The 11,440-nt window shown below is 36.6% G+C and overlaps 1 protein-coding gene across 3 annotated transcripts; it reads right to left on the bottom strand.

Moving 5' to 3' along the window:
• Positions 1–1,966: 1,966 nt before the first annotated feature.
• Positions 1,967–6,010, bottom strand: LOC110738964. Of its 3 annotated transcripts, XR_002514692.1 has the most exons (4): positions 5,820–6,010; positions 5,649–5,712; positions 3,459–5,344; positions 1,967–3,369 (listed from the first exon to the last, which is right to left on the bottom strand). XR_002514692.1 is itself a non-coding variant. In XM_021919407.1 (2 exons), exon 1 carries the CDS (start codon positions 5,359–5,361, stop codon positions 4,495–4,497), a length of 867 nt encoding a protein of 288 aa, XP_021775099.1. In that variant the 5' UTR covers positions 5,362–5,642; the 3' UTR covers positions 1,967–3,369; positions 3,452–4,494. The 3 variants fall into 3 exon arrangements, 2 of the variants coding, with proteins under 2 accessions (XP_021775099.1, XP_021775098.1); XM_021919407.1 differs by lacking the exons at positions 5,649–5,712; positions 5,820–6,010 and having other exon boundaries at positions 3,452–5,642; XM_021919406.1 differs by lacking the exons at positions 5,649–5,712; positions 5,820–6,010 and having other exon boundaries at positions 3,459–5,642.
• Between the last annotated feature and the right edge of the window lie 5,430 nt (positions 6,011–11,440).

The raw sequence follows: 11,440 nt of genomic DNA, 5'->3' as shown, positions 1-11,440 counted from the left end.
CTAGCATCGCAAGACTAGGCGCTGCCTAGTGCGTGCTAGCATGCTAGGCGCAGCCTTGTGCGCGCAATGGCTAGCAAGCCATGCCGCAACAAGCTGCAGCAGCTAGCACGCTAGGCGCACCAGCTCGCCACAGCTAGCAGCAGCATGGCTAGGCCATTGCTTGCTGCCTAGCAGCGCTGGCCAAGGCACAAGACCAGCAGCAGCCCGCACAAGCATGCTAGGCTTGCTAGCCAGCAGCGCCTGGCAGCCCGCATGCGAGTGCTGGGCCTGTTGGGCTTGCTGGGCGTGGCTGCCACGGAAAGCATCACATAGAAGCCCACCTTGGTTGCCTTGGTGCCCAAGGGTGGGTGCCATGTGGCTAGTGGTCCTTGAGTGTGTGTGGAGTGAGGTGGCCGGTTATGGGAGAGGGAGTGAGGAGCAAGTTTGGTCCCCCCCTTCTCCAAGTAGTCCTCACCTAACCACTCATATGAGCTTGCCACTTATTGATTTATTACTAGCTTGATTATTAATTTTATTTTAGCTTTAAAATAAAATGGAAAAATCATACTATCCCACATTGATGGGAGAGTAAATGATACTCCCATCATTTCCTATAAATACCCAAGTATGGGCATTGGGAATGTTGCTTGAGTAAGAGTTGAAAAAGGCATCACAATTAGTGAAAACCTTTGAACTCAATATAATTACTCGGGTTTTATTGGTCGAGTCTTGCTAACCCCAAGACATTGGACCTAGTCGGTTTTGTTGGTGCGGGTGTACTTCGTTGGAGGTCTCCGTGTGAGCGGGACTTGAAGCTTTCAAGTAAGAGCTCATTTTGGAGCGAAGCACGCGTCAAAGGTAATTAGCTTATCTTAATCTTGTGATTAATTTAATTATGTTTATGGTTTTATTTATTGCGAGTGCGGTCTTGTTTTTGGGTTTGTTTCCGCGGTGAGTCGGACTCACCAAACCCCAACAAAGTGACCCATATATTCTGCCCCCCTCTAATTTTGGCATGTGAGGGGCACATGACCCCCTTTTTTCCCCTTTTCCCTTGAATTCTACTCACATCCTCCATTTTTTCCCTGTAAGTTGAGAACGAAAGCTCCATTATTGTCTTCAAATTCCTACAAAAAAACTTGATTGGAGTAATTATGAGGCAGGTAAGCTGTTAAATTGAAGGCAAAATGTAATTAATTTAGGGGGTTTTAATTAAGGGTTTTTAATTTGTGAATTGCAACTAATTATTGGCTTCCTCGTGTATAGGATAGATTTGGCAGTAAGTTAGAGGGCGAACAAGTGCCATTGTGGACAACCTGTTGCTATTAAGACCTCATGGGCACATGAGAATCCTGGAAGGAAGTTCAAAGCTTTCAGATTATACACTTTTGAAACAAGACACAGAGGGTGTAACTATTTTAAGTGGATAGATGAGGACATATTGGACTAGCAGAGGGATGTTACTAATATGCTTGTTGCCGAGAAGCACATATTGGTAACTGATCTGAGGTTCCTACAAGCCAAATTGGCATGTATTGAGCATGAGATACAGAAGAAGAAGTGGAAGCTTAATGATTCAAGGCAAAAAGCATTGCAAAATGAGAAATTTGGGGTTATTGTTGCTTGTATCATTATTTCTGTTGTAGTTAGTGTAGTTGTTGTTAAGATGTTTAGTTAGGCTGGTTACTAGTTAGTTAGGTTGGTCATGGTTCTTTTTTAATGGAATTAAAGCAATGTAATTTGCTGTATGTGTACTTAATTCACCAGTTTGGTGTATGGAATGAAAAGTGTATGTTATGTATAACATCTTTAATTGTGCAAGAATGATTTAGTTGTAAACACAAGTTGCATTAATATATATATATATATATATATATGTATATATATATATGTATATATATATATATATATATATATATATATATATATATATATATATATTAATTAATTAATTAATTAATTAATTAAAGGCTTCAAAATCATGAAGCATACAGAGAAAATGCAATAATGTTTCAAAAAGCAAAAGATGCATCTAAGTTACAGTTTTACAGCACTTTCAAGGCTATTACTAATAACAAAACATTCATATCACATTCTTGGACCATAGATTGCTTCAGTTGTCACTTGTTTTGAGGAGGCGTGGGAATATCATTTGAGGAAGCTTGGGAACAGTGCATATCTACATGAGAGGACCCATTTGCCTTTTTTGTAGCAGCTCTAGTGTTTGCTCCTTTGGTTGCAGCATGTGATGTGCTGGTGGTGGCAGTTGCTGCCCTTGTTTTTGCTCCCTTAGTTGAAGCAGATGAAGTGGTCTTTGTCTTTGCAGCAGTTGATGTTGTTGGTGTCTTTGTCTTGGCTCTAGTTGAAGCTGAAGGGGCACTTGCAGCTGAGTGGGAAGTTGTTGCTGCAGGTGTTTTCCTCTTTGTTCCCCTTGCTGATGTAGTAGAGGTGGGATTTGTTGCAGTTACGGCTATGATAGCTGAAGGTGCAGATGGTGCTAGAGTTCGTGGTGCATTTGATCTAGGTCTTCCTCCCTTGTTTTGTTCTTGCTGAGGTTGAGTGACATTCTTACATGGTAAGCAAGGTGCACAAACTCATCATACTCCAACCTCCTCTTCACAATACAAGCTAGTGCATGCAGACATGGAATACCTAGGAGACTCCACCTATAACATCCACACACTTTGCTTTGCAGGTTAACAACATAGGTATCATTTCCATCATCCTCTTCAAACTCATGTAAATCAGCTTGAATCACTCTCATATTTGACACATTTTTCAATCCATTCTCAATCATTTTAGTAACAGTTGGCATAAGCAACCCTTTCAAATTTTTCAAACCCTCCCTTTTTGCACAACACCTTTTCATCACATATCTCCTTATCAACTCCATAAGAGATATGATGGGTTTGGTTCTTGCCTCTCTCAAAACGTTATTAAAACTCTCACAGCAATGGTTTAGAATCATGCCAGACTTAGACCACTGAAGGCATGCCTAGACCAATTACAAGGTGGTATAGACTCCAAGTACTTGTATGCATCAACATTAAGAGCTTTAATTGCAGCCATATTCTAATTAAAATGTTGCTAAAAAATGAATTAACAATACCAAAACAATTAATTCAAGCCAAGTATAATAAACTATACTCAAAGTAAGATAATCCACACCAAAGCAATTATATCAAACCAAATTAATTTGGTTTTAAATAAGGAAATAAAGCCAAAAACATTGAACCATGCACCGACCTTAGTAGTTGATCTAGCAGCCTTCCAAAAGCTTTCTCTGTAGACCTCACCAGGGAATTTGGTTTTGAAATTGGTCCAAATATGTCTACAACAAAATCTGATATCTACATTAGGAACCACGGTATTGAATGCATCCAACAGCCCCTGCATTTAAAAGTGAATAATACAAGTTAGTACTTAACCATGAATTTCTGAATTATTTGAACTAAATTGAAATTATGCACACCTTTTACCTATCAGACATGTAGGTGACATCCTCTTCACTCTCATGGACCCATGTGACTGAATCAGCAACTGAGGCTATGTCTTTCACTAATAGTTCCAAGAACCATTTCCAAGTGTCAGCATTTTCTGTCTCAACAACAGCCCAAGCAACTGGGAATATGTTGTTGTTCCCATCTTTGCTGACTGCTGTGAGTAAAATCCCAGGGAATGGACCCTTTAGATGGGCCCCATCAACTCCAATTATTGCCCTGCACCCTGCAACAAAGCCTTCTTTTCAGGGCTGCAAACATATGTACATCCTTTGGAACTCTGGTGGGGGGTTCTCAATGCCTGTAACCTTCACAACTGTTGTACTACCTGGGTTGTATTTCATTATTGCAGCAGCATACTCCTACACCTTACTATACTCTGAAGCAGCATCACCAAACAACATTTCTAGAGCAATTTTCCTAGCAAACCATGCCTTGTAATAATTTATCTTTGCTTGCACTTCCCTTGTTGCTCTACTCTGGAATGCACTAAGCTTCATAGATGGATCATCTTTCCAATCTTCCAAATACCTTTCAGCAAGGTACAGAGAGGTCACCTTGATATTTAGATGTTGATGACCACAAATATGTTCACCAAAGAAACTTTTTATTTGCCAAGTGTCCTCATTTTTCAGCCTCCTACAATGAATCTTCCACTTACACTTTCTCCTAATATTGCATTAACACTTATACAACCTTCTCCCCTTTTCCCATGGACAAGCACACCTTTTTGCACAGTAAGCTGTAACCCTCAACTTAGTGTTATTCAAGAAGTAGTAATCATAACCATTTTCTATGGCATGATGCCTCAAAGCTTTCCTAAAAACAACAGTAGAGGGAAATTTCAGGCCAAACTTCAATTCAATACTTTTTTTGAAGTCAACTACTGGGTTGAAAATGGGGTAATCAGGAGCTTGATCTTCAACATCCCTTACTGTTCCCTCAAAATCACATCACTGTCCTTACTATCACTCCCCTCATTATCACTCAGCATAGCCCCATTCTCAATGCTTGGTTAAGGGTCAGTATGAGGTATAAGATGATTATTTGCTACAGGTTCAGTGTTTGGTTGAGGGTCAGTGTTTGGATTCACATTAATTTTGGCCTTTGAGATGACTGGAAGTTTTTTTGATTTTGGGTTCAAAGGGGGTGGGAGGTTATCTTTGGAAATGTGGTAAGATAAGAGGCTGGTTTGGGGAAGCAAAACTTGGTTATTTTTAGATCTAGGGTTTCCTAAGGAATCTTTATGCAGTGGACCCCCTCCCATGTTTTTATATGACTTATCAATCACTTTTGCTGAATCACTCACCATTGACTCATCCAACCCCCCTCCATGCTCACACATAACAGATGACTCAGCTATCCCCACTCCAAAATCAGTCCTCTCTAAAGATTCACCTATCCCCACTGATGACTCAGTCCTCTCTGAAGAATCAAGCTCAGAATCTGAATAAAAGCCTACCCCAAGACCATATCTAATAGTAGCAGGATCTACTTGTTTCTTAGGGTAGTGTACCAAGTACAATTCATACCACCCATCTTTTTCTTTTGCTTCTAAAAATTCAGGTATATTAGCATCACACTTTATTTGCTTCCTACCAGAATACAAAGTACACCCATGCTTCCTATACCAAATCTCCCCAACCTCATCATATCCTAATTCCCTTTTAATCCAATCAACAAATTCAAAGTAACAGACTTCTTCTACATTTGGATGTAATGAAAGTCCAAAATAATTACTGTTTCCCTTCCCATATGTAGTTTTGTTATTTCTGGTCACAAAATTCCCACCATACAATACTCTAATATTAATTGGATCCATGAACCTAAACCAAGGATAATATATATTTACCCTACCATTAAACCTGAAAAAATCATACATTCATACACTAATTTTAATTTCATTTCCAAATACCCAAAAGTCATAACCTAGTAAACAGATAAACATGCATCACAAAAATCCAAAAATAAACATTTATTTGTCACAAAATTAACTCAATTAAACAAAAACGCAAAATCAATTAAAATAAAGGATTATATTTTAATTGGTGTTACTAGTTAATTGCGATTTAATAAGTTAAAGTCAAGCATGTTTTCCCCTTTCCCAACATTCACATGCATTTTTGCTAATTAACAAAGGAAGGAAAAGCTAATGTATAAAATTGAAACCTGGGCTTTTTTATTATTCTGAAATTGGTCCCCCACCACGCGTCGTCTTCACAACAACCTTCCTCTTTTTAACCATGGCAGCAAGAAACACATGACAAAGTAAAAAAATTAGCAATGTGAAAACCTAGAAATTCAATACCAAATGAGAGGAGAGAGAAAAACTATACTTACTCTTTCTTAGGCTAGCTTAACCCCACCAATTGAAGAATTCAATTGCTTCCTGCCATGGTAGATGTTTGTGGCAGAGGACAATTGAATGAGAAGATTAAATGGAGTAGAAAACGGAGTTAATTAGGAGAGCTAAGAAGATAGTGAGTAAAATTCAAGGGAAAAGGGAAAAAAAGGGGAAAATGGGGGTCATGTCCCCCTAACATGCCAAAATTAGAGGGGGGTAGAATATTTGGGTCTGCCTCTCACATGCAAAGGTCAACGCCGGAATGTTCAGTCAAAGTCGAGAATCCGGCAAAAAGTGTTATTTTGCAAAAAAAAAAAAAAAAAAAATTCCGATTAAGGTGTGTTTTTACAAAAAAAAACAATTTATAAGGTGGTTTTTTCCAAAAAAAAAAATGTTATAAAAGGTAGTTTCTAACAAATTTTCCTAATTATTATAATAATAATCATGTTAAAGTATAATAATAGCAAGATCCTAGGCATGATACTAACAAGATTAATAACAAACCCTAGCATGTCACTAAACAATAAAAATCAAAGCTTTAGCCCTAACATGATACTAACAATCATAAGTATTAGGAAGAACATAGAAAGCATCATACTTTTAATCATACTTAATATTAAAGTTACCCTACACATTGTACTAGAAATCAAAATAACAATCTAAGCATGATTTCTACATCATAATATCAATAAAAATCACTAAAGTACTTACTTGGATGTCTCGTACCTCTTTCTAATAACAAAATACATACATTAGTAACTTCAAGGAAAATAATAATTAAAAAAATTAAATTAAATAATAATTGAAAAAGAGATTTGGGACCAAACCCTCAGAAATTAAACCTTTCACGTCTAGGGCGAAGACAACTTCGAATATGGCTAGGTGTTTCTAAATCTAATGAATGCGGAATTTTTATATTTGAGAGAATGCTAGTTTAGAAAAGAGAGAGAGAGAGAGAGTAATCCAGAAAATCTTGATGAGAAATGGTGAAAGAGAGAATTGGTGAATCAAAACGAAGTTTTTAACACGTTATTTATAGAGAAAATCATCCAAAAAGATAAAACATCAAAAACAGAGTTCTGACGCAAAAAGCCAGATTAGCGCCAAACGCTGAACTTAGCGCCAGGCGCCAAGCGTAGCGTCAGGCGCTACAGCTGGCGTTTGGCGCTGACTCAGAAATCGACGCGTTTTCTAAAAATCATATAAAAATTGTTTGTACAGGAGGGAAAAATCTTATTTTCCTCAAAAACGTTCTTTGATTTTGATTAAAACTCTAAAAAGTCAACGAAAAGCCTATTTATCAATGCTAATTGAATTAGGAATGAAAAGAACCTTCTAGAAGAATCTAGAAGACTAAAACCATTCCTAATTGCATTAGGAATGATAAATCCATATTAGGCCCTCCCCTAGATCATTGGGCCGCATATAAGGCTCAAATACCCAGTTCAGTAATTTGGTCATAACTTCCTCAATATTCATCGGAATTGGGCTTATAATATATCGTTGGAAATTTCTTTTCAAACCCCATCCAACTACACTATTATTGGACTCATATCATGAACCAACCAAACTGGGTTGGCTGCTTTCTTAAAATAGATTTTCAAAAACAAAGAGAAAAGAGAAGAAATTAAAACTTTCCGCAACACTAAACCTTCCACACTTTTACTTCATTTGATTATGATTCGACGTGAAAGGTACTCATCACTGGGTTTGATTTTGGGGAGACACAAATGGGTGTCTACAATAACATAATAAAAAGCACAAATAAATACTCACCTGACTCAATCTGCACTACTAGGTGAATATATATTCACAAGATCAATCTTTGATACTGAATCAACAATCCTCGAGCAAATTTCAACCCACAAACTAGCAAAAATTGTCTCTAAGTATACTCATAATTTTAACCAAACTCGCCTAAAATTATTTTGAACAGTTGTAATTGAAATCAAAAATTACCAAAACCTAAGAATTTCGTAGTCCTGATTTACCTAGCCCTATATTTTTCACACGCAAATTCACAAACCCCTTACACCCTTCATCAAATACACTCAATTTCTCTTTGACATACAAAACATAAAGAAAGTGAATGGGTTTTAAACTGTTCATCAATTTTTTTGTGATTAGACATTGTTGGTTGAGGAAATAAGTGAAGGCATTTACGTAATTTTGCAAGTTTATGTTTTTTTATTAAAAAATCGCTAACCATGGTTAACCATTAACTCTAATCCATCATTAATGTTACCATTAATCATAAGTGAACAATTGTAGTTTACAATTAATAATAAGTATTTTTGCAGTTTACAACTTGAAAAAAATATAAAATTTAGTGTTACCATTAAGAATTTCCCTAAAAATTAACACTTAACTGAATAACATAACCTTTTTATGAAAAATAAGATAAGATTTAAAACAAAATAACACAAACCTAAATAACAACTAGCATAGAATAATACAAGCTTTAATGATTAGGAGCAAATAAATTCATTTTTCTTATTCAAAACATTACAACTTTTATTTGTTATGTGCAATATATAAAGTTAAAAACAAAAGACAACTTTATATTTAAAGCATAATATCTGATTTAGAGAACAAAATAAAAAAAAAAATAATAATTTAGATTAACATCATTTAAACAAAATATAAAAAAAAATCTTTGTAGAAAGTTTCCAAAGAAAATAATTTCGCCTTAAAATCAAACAACATAATATTCAATATAAAATTCAACAATATAGCACAAACTTAGATACAAAATTCACCTATACTTTTAACAAAATTCATCCATTCTTGAATTAATTTAGTTTTTTTTATTCATATTGGGTCTCAGAGTACAAATACTTACTTAGTACTAAACCTGGGCACGGGCCGGGTTGGCCCGCGTGCCGCCCGGCACGGCCCGCCGTTCGGAGCAGCCCGGCACGGCCCGAAGTCAAGCACGGCACGGCACGAAGTTCGACTTCCGTGCCACGGGCCGTGCCACGGACACGGTGGAGAATTCCCAGGCACGGCCCGGCACGAGCACGGGCATGGCCCGCCGTGCTGGCCCGCAGGCACGGCCCGCGGGCCAACGGCTAGTTAAACGGCTATAAACGGCTAGTTTTTTGCCAAAAATTCTATAAATACTCACCTCCATTTCATTCCCAAATCACAAAATCACAATCTCTTCTTCTTATCTCTTATATTCTCTAAATCTCTAATAATCCTTATTTTCTTAAATTCTCTAATTATTCTCTTAAATTCTCTAATTATTTTCCTAATATCGGAAAAAATTAAAAAGTTCGTAATCGTAATTAGTGGAGCGTTGAAGCACGGTTGTAAGATCTAAACTAATCTTAAATTTATTATTGTTTTATTGTTATTATTAGAATAATCTTGTTTAATTATTATTGTTGTTAATTGTTATTGTTGTTGTTATAATTGTTGTTATTAATTATTATTATTGTTACAATTGTTGTTATTATTTATTTTTGTTGTTATTGTTATTGTTATAGTTGTTGTTATTAATTATTATTATTGATATTTTTATTGTTAAAATTGTTGTTATTAATTATTATTATTATAGTTAACCACTTTTTATTAAAAAATTAATTGTTAATTATGGCATCGAACAACCCATCATCTAGGTCTAGGGGGAAAGGCCGACTTATCCGTAGTAGTAGTTCTAGGGAACCACCAAATACAACGAGCCCCCAAATTACGAGTCAAACCAATGACCCCATTTACTTCCCCCCGGGCTATGAGCCATATAATACGTCGGGATTTCCAGCACCACCACTAAACCAATTTCCACTACCACCATACCAATTTCCACCTAATTATATCGGTAATCAACAAAACTATTGTTCTAGCCAAGGTAGCCAAGAAAGTACCCGAATTCCCTCCGGTTCTACCCCTTCTACTGCCACTCCCACTAGTCCCCCTACTAACCATCACACACATCATGAATGGTTAACCGAAACTGAGATGCTACTTTTGAAAAACCGAAGGAGTGAGGTATGGTGTTATTTTGTCCTAAGTAAAGATGGTGAACAATGGGCAAAATGTAAAACATGTAATAGTGTATTCACGGCAGTTACCAAAAACGGGACGGGACACTTATCTAGACACATGAAAGCTTGTGCAAAACTAGCTAGTGATCCAACCCAGCCCAAAATTTCCCAATTCCATCCATACGGCTTTACATACAACTATGAGAGGGATAGGGATGAACTAGGAAAAATGATAGTACACGCCGAACAACCTTTTCTTTTCTCGGAAAGTGACGCATTCAACACCTACATTAACAAAGCACTACAACCCCAACATAAAAGAATCTCTAGGAAAACCGTTCGTTCCGCCGCAATGAAAAATTTCCTAGAGTACAAAGTCCGGTTACAAGCCGAATTGAGTAACCTTAACTGTAGAGTATCTTTAACAGCCGATTCTTGGGATAGTGGTTATAAATATCACTATTTATGTGTGACTTGCCATTGGGTAGATGATCAATGGATGTTACAAAAAAGAATAATACATTTTAAAATGCTGGAATACCCACACACCGGCATTAACATTGCTCACCATTTAATGCAAGCAATAGACGAATACAACCTTCGAGATAAAATGATGTCTATGACTTTTGATAATGCAACCTCTATGACATACACAGCTACTCTTATCAAACAAAACTTAACCGATGTACTATTAGACGGTGAAGCTCTTCATACTAGATGTGTTTGCCATGTACTTAACTTATGTGTACAGGATGGAGTTCGGGCAATTGGCCCATACTACAGCAAAATCAGAGATGCTATTATGTCTATTAATAACTCTAACATGAGATACCAAGAATGGAAGAGTTTTCTAAAACAACAAAAGATAAGGGTAATAAAAATTAGAACCGATTGCCCAACTAGGTGGAATTCCACCTATGACATGTTAACAAAGGCAATTGAGTACAAGGGCCCGTTAACATTATTTTACAACCAAAAATTTCCACAAAATGCTTTGTATGATGATGATTGGAATAACTGTGAAAGATATATGCAATTTTTACAGTTATTATATAACATGACGTATTGTTTTTCTACTGTTTACAATCCTTGTGCTCAAAACTTTCTTTCTAATGCATGCTTACTCGCCCAACTTTTCGCTGATCATCGCGATCAAAGTGATTATGATCAGTATCTTCCAGCAATGGAAAAAAAGTGGCGTAAATATTATAGTCAGATTCCTTTGATTTATATTTTTGCTTCCATATTAGATCCTAGGCAAAAGTATGAAAACACATTTATGTTAGTTGACATTTACTTTCAATGCATGTTTCTTGACGATGATGTAGAAAACTATAAGACTAATGTGAAGGATCAGTTTTTTGCTTTATATAGAGTCTATGAAGCCAAATATGGCACCGTTCCTCGCTCAGGGCCTTCTCAACCATCCAAAAACGTAAGTAAGAAGGCCAAACATTTATTTTCACAAGCTACTAACTTGATTTCAAGGTTTTCAGGTGATTCATCAATCAGGAGAACGCAAAGCGACGTCTCGGAGTTGCAGATGTACCTGAGTTACGACTTCACCAAAGGCATGGACGACGATGAGATAAACAGCCTCGACCTCCTTACATGGTGGAAACAACAAA

This window comes from Chenopodium quinoa, unplaced genomic scaffold, assembly GCF_001683475.1.
Source record: "Chenopodium quinoa cultivar QQ74 unplaced genomic scaffold, ASM168347v1, whole genome shotgun sequence".
Taxonomy (NCBI): domain Eukaryota; kingdom Viridiplantae; phylum Streptophyta; class Magnoliopsida; order Caryophyllales; family Amaranthaceae; genus Chenopodium; species Chenopodium quinoa.
This window is presented reverse-complemented; position numbering and strand designations above follow the sequence as displayed.